The 15,644-nt window shown below is 45.2% G+C and overlaps 1 protein-coding gene across 7 annotated transcripts in view; it reads right to left on the bottom strand.

Moving 5' to 3' along the window:
- The window catches only part of SLC35A3 (solute carrier family 35 member A3), a 153,644-nt gene that overhangs the window by 18,202 nt on the left and 119,798 nt on the right, over positions 1-15,644 (bottom strand). For all 7 annotated transcript variants that reach the window (XM_029617949.1, XM_029617947.1, XM_029617950.1 and 4 more), the window contains exons 3-4: positions 4,441-4,595; positions 3,533-3,655 (exon numbers count right to left, since the gene is read on the bottom strand). In XM_029617949.1, the coding sequence (XP_029473809.1) occupies positions 3,533-3,655; positions 4,441-4,595 (278 nt within the window). The remainder of the gene's footprint in view (positions 1-3,532; positions 3,656-4,440; positions 4,596-15,644) is intronic.

The following is a 15,644-nucleotide window of genomic DNA, read 5'->3' as shown; positions in this document are numbered from 1 at the left end:
GCTATTAAGTTCACTTAGAGAATAGCCACTGCCATTAGCAATGGTAACATGGAATAGACTTAGTTTTTGGGTACTTGCCAGGTTCTTATGGCCTGGATTGGCCACTGTTGGAAACAGGATGCTGGGCTTGATGGACCCTTGGTCTGACCCAGTATGGCATTTTCTTATGTTCTTAAGACTGAAAACCTCAGTGTCCTTACAGATGTTGACTCCCAATGCCTTAGCCAGTTTATCCAAGAATCTGAAGTACAATAAGTATTCTGGTGGCAAAGAATGCTCCGGATCAGGTGGGGGTCAAAGGGAATCCTGAGAGGTGAAAAGATATTAACACGATCCCAATGATAATGAAGGCGGAGCGGGGTCCTTGGTCATCTCAGAGGGGAATATTCCTGGAGCATGCGCCAAACAGTGACCCATTTTTCCTCCTCAGACTGGCTATTATCCTTTACAGAGAGTGATGGTTGGGGACTAGATCCCATCACTAGGACTCCTGATGAAAGCTCCTGAGGCATGGAGGCAGAGACTCCTTCTTGAGTGAACAAATCTGATACTCTTGACAGGTTGAATGGTGCCCTGCTGGTCACTAACTGCCAGCAAAGCAAAGAGACTTCACCAATTCTGCTACCTGGTCTATGGGCTTCTGTGTCCTCTGACTAAAAGTTGGATAAGAGACATCTTCTGAGACCAGTATAGATTTGTCCTTTTGAGAAGCTCCCAATGGATTCCAGAAGGGAGGCAACAGCAGGCTAGCTTAACTGGTGGAAGCATGGAAACCAGAGGCACCATGAAGCATATTCGATCTGGTGTCTCCAGGTAAAGTCCTTGCTTGAGGAGACGAGATAGAGATAATGACATCAAGATGGGAGGGAGGGAAGTGTAGCGAATCATCTTCAGGGCTTTCTACTGATCATTCCCGCTTCGAATAAGTCAAGTGCACTGATAAGGCTGGGGACCAGTGCTCCAACTGCACGGAACATGTCAATGGAGCAAATAGCTGAATTGAGGCCGGATGCATAGATGGGACTGATCCTGACCTCAGTTTAAGCAGAGCTAAATGCACCACTGGTTCCAACACATGGCCATCGATGATAGACATCTTCCGGTAAAACACACAGTCCTTGAAGCCACTGGGTGCAAATTTCTCGCAGCTGGATATGATAAAACTTTTGGTATTTTTTTTTCTTTAGTAGCACTGAAAAGTGATGTTGAGGGGCTGCCAAGACAGCGAGATCAAAAAAGAAAACTATGAAGTATCAGAGAGAGAGGGTACATGTCTGTGCAGAAGCTTGGATGGGAAAAAAAAAAAAATATTTAGGGGCTCACGAGACAACATGCATGCCTGAAATCTTGTGCATGCTCAATACAGCAAAAGCTTTATGAGCTAGGAGAGAAAGGTCCATTTGGTGCCATCAGATGATGTTACCCACATATCATGTCTAATTCAGCCCTGCTTGTCAACAGAAAACATATGTTATAGTCACCCAAATTATCAATGAGCTGGTTTATCAGATACGGTTATGTTTCATTATAGTTAAAACTAGAAATGCAGCAGTTAAAGTAGGGTCTAATGGATATAATGATGTGCCTTGTATGTGCTCCAAGTGGGAACCTAAGTAGCACAATGCAATGCTACTTTGAAGACTTTACCTAGCTCTGCAGGGTAGGGCAAGAAATGTTTCCAAGAAGGTAATTGGTCTCTGGATACATATGCAGCCAGTTTCCCTTTCCAGAAACTTCAAGAGTTAACCTCAAGCTCTCATCTTCTGCCCTTCCCAGATTCCAGGAAAATCATGTGTGGCTCTATGCAGCCACATCCAAGATAGAAGATGCAAACCATAGACCACAGAAACAGAAGATAAGGACCACAAAGACTAGCTATTCCAGACAATTTGCTTCCTTTTGGTATGGCAAAGGCTGGCATGAGTTATTGTGTACATCATGCATTTAACAAGGGTGAAGAGGAGGTGGTGTCACACGGCTGAGCCAGTGCACATGCAGTGGCAGAAGTGCAGTCCAGTTTATCCTTGCCATGCCACCCCTCCCTTCCCCCACTTTTCCACCTGCATCGACCCGAACGAGCAGCAGCGCTTAATACCACATCAGCATCCTGTGCCATGAAGGGCCAGTTTGGTGGCATCTGCAAGATCTATAAGGAACCACATGGCTCATATTGTGAGACTGGCCCCACAAGGCACAGGAAGTTGATGTTTAAGTATTGCTCCTCCTGCTGGAGGGAGGAGGAAGATGATCAGGAGGGTAGGCAGGCTGCACGGGAGGTTGGGCTGAGCACAGGTCTGAGATGATTGGGTAGGGGGAAGTACAGCAAGAGCTTTCCAGGGGTGGGGGAGGTACTGGTGGTTTTCTTTAAAAAAATAAAAAAAAGTAACAAATCAGGGCCAGTAGCAGCCACCTTCCATGCCAGGTGCAATGGGTAAAAGGAAGCAAGTTCAAAAAAGGTTCCAGGTCAGCAATCAGGAATGAGCTGGCAGAAAAATCATTACTGGGTGGGGGGGGATATGGGAAAAGTTTTCTGGAGGGAATATGGGGAGCTCTTTCTGGGGGTCGGAAGAAAGACTGAAACTAGAATGGGGAGGCAGAGAGAAAGGGAACCCAGGATGAGATGCAAGAAGGCGATATCTAGAACCACAGGCTGGGGGGGGGGGGGGGGGGGAGAGAACCAGGGATGGGGCTCAGACCAGAGCTAAGGAGAGAGAGGGAGATCTGAGGACTGAAGAGAGGACTCTGAAAATTGAGGAATTGGGGGGGGGGGGGGAGATTATACCAGAGAGATTATACAAGAAATCAGATTGGGTAGTCCAGATGTGCCTTATAGTCCTTATCTGCCATCTCATTCTGTGACCATGGTCTTTGGTTTACATTCCAGATCTTGTACTTGCCTGCATACAAAGAATCGTGCATGATTTTCTGGGATCCGGGAAGGCAGAAGACAAAGCTCACTGGACAGCATGGATTTACACTTGAGGGTTCTTGGTAAGATCAAGGCAGAACCCAAGTGGCTGATCTGTTACTATTTTCAGTCCTTTTAAAAACACGTGGCCAAACAACAAAACAAAATCTGATATCCAGTTGTTAATTGGAGGAGTGTGATTTATACCTTTTTAAACATTCTTTTAGACGAAAATGGGAAAAGAAAGGTTTTACGTATTTCAAATCAGAAATACAGATGAAATCAGACCCAGTTAAAATCCTACCTTTCCATTCTTGTCTGCATCATAAGGACATGGGGGAGCAAAGGGAGGCTAAAGCTGACAGTGAAGCAGGGCCTGTGCTCCTGCACTAGGAAGAGGAAATGGTACATTAAGCAGGCCTTGTGGTCTTTCCAGTCATAGGTTATATGTTTCCAAATTTCATGGTCCATGTTTATTTCTGGAGATGTTTCCTTACAGACTGAGAAATGCATGTTTAGCACAGTGTCTTATCGTAATAGGACAGCTCACACTCCTCCAAGACTGCTAACACTACATACAAAGATAAAAATATGGAAATACTCAACCTACTTCTTACTACTAACCTGTACAAATGCCACACCCATCATCAAAATCACTAGCGAGAGCCACTGGTACACACTGAGCTTCTTATTCAGCATGAAAACCGAAAACAAAGCTGTGGTGAGAATCTTTAGCTGATACGTAACCTAACGAAAGGGAAATAAAGACAAAATGGTGTATTAACACGGCCATGCTGCAATACCTGTAGCCTAACAGTTGCCTCACCCAGTTAGTTGCCCAGCACATCTGGTTAAGTTGTCTTTGGAAAGAACAAGAGAGACTTAGTTTGGCCAAAAACTAGCATTAAGGAAAAAAAGTGACAGTATAAAAGTAAGCTTCGTGCAGCAGCTGTTATCAAAGCAGCACAAAAGAAGGTGCACACAGGCCTCTCTGTCACAGAATTAGCATGAAGCAAGGAATCCCCTTCTCAGGGGGAGATAACAAGAGAGGGGGTCAAGCAATCCACTCCCAAATCTAACCTGGTCACCCCACAGCCAGCTGTGTTTTCAGGATATCCACAATGAATATGCATAAGATAAAATGTGCATATACTGCATTTCTAATCCATGCAAATTTATCCCCTGCATAGATGTTATGGATATTCTGAAAACCTAACTGGCTGTAGGATTAGCAGGACGAGTTTGGTGAGGTGAGCACAAGGCCAGCAGAACTGCCAGGTCCTGGAAGCAGAGAGCGCGCATGGCTAAGCCCCATGGGTGGGCACATTTTTACAAAAATCACTTCCGTGGCAGTACTGCTTGTACAAAACAACATTAGCTTTCATGTCCATTCACAACTGGCTGGTTTGAGTATCATTTCTATTAACATATCTTAGGATTTAACATGTCAAACATATTTTACCTTTGGACAGTGAAGCCTTTGCAGCCCACAGTAACCTCTCATTTAAATGGAGGGGGTGGAAATCTGGTACCTGGTAAGTAGCTGCGTCTAGGTTAGACAGTGCAACGTACAGCAAGTTATTTTGCAGTGTGTATATTCCAGAGGGAATAGCAAGTTTAAGGGTCTCCATGGGCTTGTGAAAAATTTCATCACTTAGCAATCGATTCAGGGCTCGGAAGTTGCAACCTGTAAAGAAAGGACAACATTTTTAAAAATGAGCAAAAGTCATTTTGAATCTTTAAGATGGAATATGCTGCATGGGTCACCCAACTCCTCACTCTTGTAGCTGGAGCGTGAGATTGCCCAGCATAGAAGCTACAGGGAACATCAAGAAATGTGACAAGTGGCTCACCCAAATCTCTAGACAGGACAGGCAGCCTGCAGTTTAATATAAATAAGACAGTAAAAAAAAAAAAAGTGGTTCTGAGCAGTAGAAGTCATCAGTGCCATGGGCATGCAATGCCATTTTAGTTGGGGTGGGGGGAGGGAAGACAATACAAACCAAGCAACCTTCTACCCCAGCTCCCACCACCAATTTCTTAATTTTCGTTTATGCTTAATGTCAACCTTTCATCCATACATTCTTTGAATAAATCACACACAGTATCGCTGAATAGTAACACCCAATGCTAATCGTGAAATTATTAAGTTATGGTGTGCAGTAGTACAGGCAGAGTAACTGAAAGCCATCAAGTTCAAACAGTGCCAGGATCCTTGCTTGTGAATATGGAAGAGCCATACTCAAATTCTGCAAAAAACAACACACAAACAAAAAAAAACCCCCCAACCACAAATACACCAGTAGCACAGCCCATAACTGTGCAAACATTGCAGTACCAGAGAAACACTGAGGTCACAACCCTACTAACCGCAAAGAATGAAAAATGACTCATAACACATGGGAGTCATTTTCCCCACTGCTTTGTTTTATTATAAACTTTGAAGTTTCTAGGAAAAATAAAATAAAATCCAAAAATGAAGGTCCCTACAGCAGTGTCAGTACCAAGCAACTATTCTGTTCCACATATGGAGAGACAGAAGATCAGCAAGTACCAAGAGATGCACTCAGACCTGGAAAATGAGGAATAAAGCTACAAAAATAAACCCCAATCATTTGGAAACCACTGTCCTGATGAAAAACGATCTTCCAAGCGCACCTCGGTAGGTTGCCTGTATATATTACACCACCCGGACGCCAGAAGGAAGCTCTCTTTAGCAGTAACTGAGACGGAGCTCACATCCAACGTACCCTGGGCTTAAGACTGAAGATAGTCTTGTCATGGTATGTGCGAGACAAACGCAATATAAAGCCTGCGCCTCCAGTTTGGGAAGGGGGTGTAGACATTTATTTTGGTTTATAGTCCACTTATTGGCACTTCAAAGTGGGTTACATTCATCCACAAAGCACTTCCTCTCTCCTCCAACAATATGATATTTCCTCCACACAACTTCAAATTCTGGTGTCATCTCAGTCACGGCAACACTAATTCCCTCTGCTATCAGGAACTTTGAGAAAGAGAAAAGCCTTACCTGCTAATTTTCATTCCTGGAATAGCATGGATCAGTCCAGACTCCTGGGTTTTGCTTCCCTTCCAGCAGATGGAGACAGAGAACGTTTCACTGAACTAGCTTATAACCAGATATGTCACCTGCAGTCTTCTCAGTATTGATCTGTACCCAAGCCAAGATTCATCCCATAATAATCCTAATGAAGTAGAAAACAACCTCACACAATGAGAAAGAGAAAAGGTGGAACCCTGCCCTGGAAAAAATCTTCTTTGCAACTCCAAACCAGGAAAACAAATCTGAAATCCTGAGAAGATCTGCAGTCTATATACAATAGAAATATGACACAAATACGAGCAGACTCTCCCCCTCAAGCAGGATGGGACTCTGGACTGATCTGTGGTATTCCAGGAACAAAAATTAGCAGGTAAGAACCAAATTTTCCTTTCCTGTTCGTACTCTGATCAGTCCAGACTCCTGGGATCTACCTAAGATTCCCCCTAATTAGGGTGGGACTGCGAGAGTCCTGCTCGAAGAACACTCTCACTGAAGTCCATGGCCTGGACATCCAAATGATAATGTCTGGTGAAAGTGTGCAACGACTTCCAAGTAGCTGCTCAACAAATTTCTTGCGGCGACACCTGCTGACACTCAGTCCAAGAAGCTGCCTGCACCCGAACTGGGATAGGACATCCCTTACAGATATAAGTCAAGCTTATTGCCTTCAACTACCTGGCTTTCATGGACTTTGAGGCCTCCTGCCCCTTCTTAGGCACACTCCATAGCCCAAAGATGGTCAGACACCCTAAAGCTATTGGTGACCTTGAACAAAGCCCACTTCACATCTAAACATCACAGGTCCCTAACATGCGGAGTTGACGCGTCCAAATCTGGGAAAGCCAGGAGCTCTACAGTCTGACTCAGATAGAACACTGACACAACCTTCGGGAGAATCGAGGGTACAGTCTGCAAGGAGATCCCAGAATCCAAGATCGTAAAAAAGGGCTCCCTACATGACAATGCCTGTAGTTCCGAAATTCTTCTGGCTGAACAAATTGCTACCAGAAAAGCCACCTTCAAAGTGAGGTCCTTCACAGTTGCCCTCCATAGAGGCTTAAAAGGAACTACACACATTCATTTGAACCACATTGTTATTTTGACAGATGTTTAGTTCTTAGCTTTTATTTTTAATTCACATTTAAGTTTATTTTTTATTCTATTTTATATATTGTGTATATACTAGTATGTGAACCGTTTTGACCAATTTTTTATTTAAAAAGTGGCATACAAACAATTTTAAATAAATAAATAAATTAATTTTAGAAGTTAAGATTCCATGAGGGACATATTTTCCACACTGGAGGATGCAGATGTTTTGTCCCCCTGAAGGAAGCAGACCACATCCAGGTAAGCAGCCAAAGACATTCTATGTATCTTGCCATGAAGACAGCCCAAGGCCACACCCTGAACCTTGAGAGAGTTAAAGGCCAAGCCCTTCACCAAACTTTTCTGCAAAAAAGGTTAAGATGTGATTTACTGAGGCCTGAGTAGGTCTAACTCCCTAACCAGTACACCAGGACTCGAAGACTCTCCAGATCTGCCTCCTCTCAAAAGCCAAGCCGCCTCCAGACAGTCCGCCTGCTTAGCCTCAGAAGCAGATAGCATTCTCATAGCCTGTAATTGAACCCAGCGTAGGCTGGCCCTCTGCATGAAGCTACTGCACACAGCTGCATGTATGCCTAGTGCAGAAATCTCAAATATCTTCTTGAGATCAATTTTCAGTTTACTGTCCTGCATATCCTTCAGTGCCGCTGAACCACCCACAGGGATTGTGGTCTTCTCAGTGACTGTAGACACAGACGCATCCATCTTCGGGGGCACCAAAAGCTCAAGCATGTCCTCAGGCAATGGATACAATTTTGCCATTGCCTGGCCTACCTTCAGGCCCGTCTCTGAAGTGTGCCACTCCCTGACCACCAGCTTTTTCACCGGATTTGTGAAAAGAGAAGGCTTTTGCTGGGCCCCCTCAGGCCATCCATGGCTGGGTCCTCTCCTTCTCGATCAGAATCTTCCTGAGGAACCTTGATCCCAACTCCTCCAGAACACGAGGAATCAATGTCCCCCAACTCCTCCTTACGGAAGAGATGCACCAGTTTAGGGTCGTCCCCTTCAGCAACTGGCACCTGGTTCAGCTCCCCCATCTGGGTCTGTCACATCTGGGCTAGTATCAGGGACAGCTGGGTCAGGAGAGACAGATACCTGTGGAACGCCATCCACTGAATCCTCAGAGTCTAAATCTGGACTGCCAAGACATGCCCTCATCCTGAGAACTCTGAGTCCGCCTAGGAACCTGATCCTTGGAGCTCCTAGATCTTTTACCAGGATGCAGACCAAGGAGTCCCTGAGCCCGGCCCAACTACTTCGCAGCTGACTTTCTCACTAAATATGCCTCATACATAAGGAGCACAAACTCTGAAGAAAACATTGTGGGGTCCTCCGATGCATCCCTGAAAGGTTCCCCCTCTTCCTCTTAATTGGGCTCCCTCCTGTTAACAGAGCCCTGCACTACCGGAGACAACAGGGGGAGAGACATCCTCCGATTAGCCCGGAAGTGCCTTCAGCCGTAGAAAACATGGCTGCCTTTCCCGTACCTGGTGGGGGGTGGGGGTTACCAACTTCAGAAGTGTTCCCACACCTGCCTTCTACTTAGATTTCCACTCCGGTGCAGCTTCTGCCATCCCCGACCCACCCTCTCTACCACAGAGGCAGCGGGAGCAGAGCCCGGAGCAGGAAAGCCGCGCGCATGCATTGACACTTGAGCAGCAAGTACTGCTACATGCCATCAGACAACAGAAAACAAAAACCGTGCCACACTGGCAAAAGGAGGTCTGATGGGGGAGTGGAGAGAGAGAGAGGAGATCTCTGAGCATTATCTCTATATTGCCTGTTGCCTAACTGCTTCCAGTGGGTGAGGACGTCGACCCGGCCCCGGAGTGATTGCTTCTAGTGGGTGAGGACGCTGCCCCGGCCCCAGAGGCGGAGAAATGCGCCGTTTACGTCATCAGGGAGGGACCGGAAGGCTCTCAAAAGCTGGCCCCTCCTGCGGCGCGTAAGAGCCGCCGGCACGTCACCTAAGCCGGCTTTGTTGGAAACATTTGGATTGAGGACGGAAAGGACTTAGTAACTTAACTCTCACCATTTGCAAGTAAGACTGTTACTTTAAATTTATTCTATTCACTCTTCTTTTTTTCCATCTCCCCCCATATGTGGGAATCAATTTTAGAATATCTGGATAGAGCTGAATACTTTATTTCTTGGTGATTTCTTATTGGCATAGGGAGATGCCACATACAAAAAGGAAGGGGAAACTGAGGGAGGCAACAACTACTTCCTCCCCAGTAACCCCCTCTCAAACTCAGCTTAAGACTGAAAAGTTTTTCAGCTCAGCCCCAGAAGTGACTCCCGATGTAGGAGGCACTGTGATGCCTATTGTTGAGCACAAAGAGGCATCACCTGCCTCACTTCTATCTTTAAGTCCGGGAGCGCCGAATACACCTTCACCTCCCCTTGTGGTTCAATACTATCAGGACTTTATGAACTAACTTTTTCCCCTATATTGGAAGACTTAATACAAGAAAGAGGAAGTGTGGTGTCTTGTATTCCAAATGAAGGTAATATCTCCGACACACACAATAGTGTGGTTTGTCGTGGAGCATTGGAATCAGAATCCAGTAACCCCCAGGAAATTAAAAAACCTCTTAAAATAACATTGGAAAATGTCTGGACTGCAATAATGACATTAGAAAAAACTATTGCTGCTCTCACTAATGTAGTTACAGATGTGAATAATCGAATGTTAAATACGGAACAACAGAATGAGATGCAGAAGAAACAAATGCACGACATTGATCAGAAAATTAAAAAAATAGAAAAAGTTCAAATAGGTTTAATTCAAGGGGAATGTCAACAGCAGAAAAAAAATGGAGAAAATTGAGAACGAAATGAGATATTTAAATTTGAGAGTGATCAATTTTCCACAGGTTGTGGGAATCTCACTTCAGGAGCAATTTAAACAGTATCTGGGAACAGTTTTGAAAATTCCAAAAGAATCTTTGCCTCCATTAGCAAAAATGTACTATCTACCTGAAAGGAGAGCGAAAGACCAAGAGGATGTACAAGATCAACAACAAGGACTATTGAATGTCACTGAACTGTTAGAAACATCTAATGAGGAAATAGTTCAAAAGAGGGGCATTGTCCTTGCTAAGTTTATCTTTCCGTCAGATAGGGATTTGGTGCTTAAACTGTTTCTAAGAAATAGAGCTGTTAAATATTATAACCAGCAAATCTGGATTTTTCCAGATGTTACTAGAGCTACTCAGAGTAGGAGAAAGGAATTCTTAGCTTTAAAACAATTAGCAGAGAAAGTAGGGGCCCAGATGTTGATCCGTTACCCCTATAAATGTATGGTAAAATTAAACAATGAGAATTATATCTATTATGAACCATTGGAATTAAAAAGATTTCTGGAGGCTAAGAATTTGTTGGGGGAGATGGCTTCTGAATAAAGGTATTCGCATAATGTGAATAATGCGGTATAAAATTCCAGCTAACGTAAGAAGTAATTATTTCCTCGATATATGCTCAATTTAAAATTTTGATTCCCTCTGTTTCATAGTATCTAGAATGCCTAAATGGATATATAAATGTTTTGGTATTTTTTTTTTAACTTGTTTGAAGAAATTATTATTACTATTTAGTCATTCGTGCTGGTAAATGATATGTATATGTCATTAATTATGAAAATTTAATAAAGATTAAATAAAAAAAGGAGGCCTGACCGCATAGACGACGTCCAGCCACCCAAGAACTCCTGTCCCAGCAGCAATCTTAGCACTTTAGACTCCACCAGCAGCTTCCCCGGCTGCTATCACATGGCTGCTTCCTTCAGCTCTTCTCTTTCTTTTTTTTTTTAAACTAATACAAATCAGCCAAGAAGGAAAACATCCCAAAGGTACTTCCCTGTGGTAGAAGAGCTGCGGAGCTCCAAACGTTCTCCTTGGGGGGGGAGGGGGGGGGGTTTACCTTGTTACCAGGTTTCCCTATTATCATGCAGTCCATGTAATTTATTATTATGTGATGAAGTTACTTGTTTCTTATGCGTTCCATGTAATTGTTGTGCCATTTTTTAGGTGCTCTGTTTTCTTGTTCCCTGTAAACCGATACGATGTGAAAACGGTTATCGGTATATAAAAACTATTAAATAAAATAAATAAGTTTCCTCCTACACTAAGCCAAGCCCCCATTATTGCTCTTCTGGGGAGTGGGAGTTTTATGATGGGGTTGCGGAGCTGGTGTCATCCTCGTTAAGTGCGCCACCTATTCCTCACAAGAATAACTATGGGGAGGCCCCATCATACCACCCTCCACACGAATGACAAGGCTCAGTAACCTCAACACCCTCATTCCCAACTCTTGCACTATACTGCCTCCCACTCTTCTCAGCACCAGTATCCTCCAGCCCCTCTCTTCCCGGACCAAGGCTAAGGAGAGGGGGGGGGAAGAGGTGAGAAGGGAGGTTTCAGAATCCGGGATCAAGATGAACTCCTCTAGCTTCTCTCTCATTCACCCATTCTGAACACGAACACACACACGTTCCCCTCCCATATCCCCACCAGCTGCAAATCTGCTCACCCCAGTCAACCATTCCTCCCAACCAGCCTGACCCCTAACCATACTATCCAGCCTCCTCTCCCAAGGAAGACAACTTACCTGCCTCCACCCCCTACCCCAGCAAATCAGCTGACCTGCAAACACCCCCCCCCCCCCACAAACCAACCTACCTGCAGGACCTCACCAGCAAGCCAGGCTAGCTGTAGGAGCCCCCACCCAAGCAAGCCAGTCCCCCAAAACTTTGTTCATGACTCTGAAGCCTTCAGCAGTTCCCAGAACAGCAGATGCCAGCACCTCACAGCTCTCAGAGTTTGAGCTGGATGGGTGCCTGTATTCTTGTAAGATTGAGACTGCATGATCAGTGTGAGAATACAGATAGCTGCATGGTGCCAGCATTAGCTATTCTGTGAAAAAGTTAATCACACCATGGCCCATATAGCACAGCCCACTCCAACACGTCTTGTCTGTGCTATCGTTTTCATCTCTTCACCATCTTCTACTAATATTACACTGCTGTTTTCACTAAATAGCATATTTTAGACCAGAGCTTCCCAAACTTTTATCCAATGTGACTATTTTCGCACTTGAAAATTCACAAGATCCCAGAGGACGACCAAAATAAATTAGCAGGCATGTGGTTCCCCTCCATTACTCACTCCACTCTCACTCCCACCACATTCCAGCTGATCCCCTCTATCATCCATACACCCCCCTCCAGCTGATCCTCTCTTACATCTGCCACATTCTATAACCTCCCCAGCCCATTTCACATCACCCAGCAGATCCTCTTTCACCAATAAGCCCTTCTTATAACCCCCAACTCTTACTCTGTCATCCCCACCTCATTCTCATCTCCTATATATCACTTCCCAGCCTCACCTCCTCCTCGCCAACCCTTCTCACCCCAAGCTCCTCTTACATCCTCCAGTTAAATCTTCTTTCATTGCCCCTCTCACCCTCTATAGCCAAACCCCTCCACCTTCTGATTCAGCCCTCAAACCCTTCCTGCATCTGATCCTACCCTTCAAACAGCCCCTTCTCTAAACGTCCCGCTGGGCCAGGGCCAAAACTACAACATTTTCTTTTGGGGCCTGGGCTAAAGGTGGATGTTTATTGCAGCCACACAGTAAGGTGGTGCATGCAGGCTCAGCACGAAGCAGGTGGTGAGGGCAGGCCGATGACAGCAGCACTATTTTTCTCCTAGGTAAGTTCAGTGGTGGGTGAGTAGAGATGCTGTGGCAATGCTCAATGTTCAACAGTCCATGCACGCTTAGCCCTTCTCTCACCTCAGTCTTGTCCCAAGCCAGATAGTGATCTATAAGCAGCAACAGCATTAGTAATGAAAATCGGCATGGAGTTGGGGAACCAGTGCCAGCTCATCAACCCTGCAGAGGCTCCAATCCCTCCTTCACACAGGGCTTCCTGTTACCACACAAAACTCAAACGAAGGTGGGGCCCACTGCAGGGCCTGTGAGTGTCTGCCGGCCTGCAGGGCCCAATGCTGCTGCTTCTGGCACCTGAAGAGCACTGCCGTTTGAGGCACTTGTGACCCCGTTTGGGGTCCCAACCCACTGTTTGGGAAGTTCTGTATGGGGCGAAAATCAGACCAATTTACTGAGGTAAACCCATGTTTACCTAGGTAAAACTGCAGACTGAATTATTGCTCTCACCCACTACCCCCCCCCCCAATCTATGCAGGTAGAAGTATGTGACTGTGTACCCAACAGGGAAAAGTGGGCAGCCAAGTCAGGGGAGGGAAAATGTGCGCAGAGAGTGCACAATTAGTCTGTGTGTCATCTCCAAAACGTACTTTTGCTCCTGTTTCAATGCAGGTACAAAGGGTGTAGGTTCTTAGGTCCCCCATTCTGCACGCCAGCCAAAATTTTCAAAGGGGAACACCACAAGAGGAGTCCGTAAGACTGCAGGGAGTTTCATTTTGTCACCTTACAGCGCCTCCCTTATTTGGTTCCTCCCATGTTCATAGCCTGACCACAGGGATGGCAGCAAAAATATTTACAATCTGATACACTGAACAGAGGGCAAAATGTTTTAGTCATCAGAAAAGGCTAAGGGTGTGTAAATAAGGATTAGTTTCTAAAGCTGAAAGATGCTTGTCTACTGTCTCATTTTCCTGTAACTCAGCAAGCTCCTGCAGCTTGCCATCATATAAATGTTGGTAATGGTGCAGGGGAACCTATTGCTGACGTGCTCTAACTCAGCGATTCTCAACCAGTGTGTCAGGACACACAGGTGTGTCACCAAGCGTCACGACTTCCTGTTGTCCCACTGCCCAGGCTGTGCTTCCTCCCTCTCCTTCATCGCAGTGACATGCACACATTCTTCTACTAAGACTGCTGCCGTTCCGTCCGGCCAGGAATGACAGCAGCGTTAGTGGAAGCTGGCAACATCAGCGGCATGGCTCTTTCTTCTTCCCGCCCCCACGCTTGGAACAGGAAGTGATGTACAATGGGGCGTGCGGAAAGAAGAGAAGAGCATGCTGCTTAAAGTATGGGCAGCAATGCAGGCCCGGACCAAAATGAAGCGCTGGGGTCAGCGATGGGAGAAAGAACGGAGTTAGCCTCAACAGTTGATGGGATTCTTCATTCTCGGGCCACAGGAGGCGGCTTCTGCAGCTGCCATTTGTCTGGGGAGGAGGAGGGTCATGAATGAGAGTGAGCCAGAGGGAGAGAGAGCATGTGTGTGTGTGTGATTGAGACAGACTGGACAGGGAGGTAACTAGTGTGTAAGAGACAGACAGGTTCTGTCTGTCTGTGTCTGGTTGTGGACCTTAAGGAAGAGGACTGTGAGGACAGAGCTTCAGCAGCCCTTGTTGCTTCTGGTGAGTGCTATTGGCCTGGAAGGGAAAGGAGTAGGAGAGTTGCTGGAGAGGGTAAGTAAGTGGCTTTTTAAGTTTATTTTTCATGATTGACTGCCATTTTAATTATTGGGTATTATGTGATGTAGCTGCTGTTTTAAAATATTCAATGAGTATTTGGTCTTATGAGGTTTTATGTGCTTGTCTTTGAAATACACCCTTGGTCTTAGAATGTTTCTCCTTGTTTACCTGTGTTCCTGCCTACCTTTGTAATTCATCCCACGTTGTGTGTCAACCCTGTACATCATTGTGGACTAGTGATTCTCACATGGAACAACGGTATATAAAACACTCAAATAATTATTTTTGTGTGAGGGATCTATAGCCTCTTGGCTTGTTATGTTTTCCAAATAGGAGGTGTATTAGTGTTTAGGGCCTGGTTTAATATTTGTAGTGTTGCCTTTTCATAGATAGGGTTCTTACTGTTTGAGTGTGTTGCATAATACAGGTGTAACTTTGTGCGGGTCAGTTTGTGTGCATTATTGCAGATCCTGGGACGATGTTAGGTGCTACATTTCTGTTTCCATTTCTCCAGGTTTGCACTGCATGCAAAGTGGTTTATTTGGTTTTTCATTCCAGTTTGTCTCTATATTTATAATTTGTGGTCTTTCTGTACTTGAAGGTCGGTTTTGTGTGTGTGTGTGACCGAGGTGAGGTATTTTACTAGCATGTAGACATTTGTATCAACCTTGTTTGTTGTGATTTCTCAATAGGAAATTCATTGGTGGTAAATAACCGTCCTTTCATAAGGAAGGCTATTGTGCCTGGTAGTAGAGGGAGTTGTTCTGCTTTTATTGAGATGTCACCAGGACATCTTTTTTGCATGGTGAGTTATGGGGTAATGCATTAGCTCTGGCTCTGCACCCATTGTTGTGTGTGTGGGGGGGGGGGGTCGAGGGTGCTCCTGTGAATGCAAAGTGTGTGTTTACATTTAGCTCTAAATGTGAGAACCATCTGTCAGGTGTGTCCTGGCCGAAAAGACGTTGAGAACCACTGCGCTAACTTATTACTATTAAATATTTCAGTTCTGTTGTATTCCTGTCCTCTCAATAGCACAGTCTACAAACTCAAAACATCTTTACTGGAGCTGTTCCCCTGCAGAGTTTCTAGAAAGTCTGTTGTAAATGTCTTTTGTACAGAAGCTGTTAAACTGCCCTGAGAACATCTGCTTCTCCTGGGCC

The sequence above is a fragment of the Rhinatrema bivittatum genome, chromosome 10 (assembly GCF_901001135.1).
Source record: "Rhinatrema bivittatum chromosome 10, aRhiBiv1.1, whole genome shotgun sequence".
NCBI classification, from domain to species: domain Eukaryota; kingdom Metazoa; phylum Chordata; class Amphibia; order Gymnophiona; family Rhinatrematidae; genus Rhinatrema; species Rhinatrema bivittatum.
This window is presented reverse-complemented; position numbering and strand designations above follow the sequence as displayed.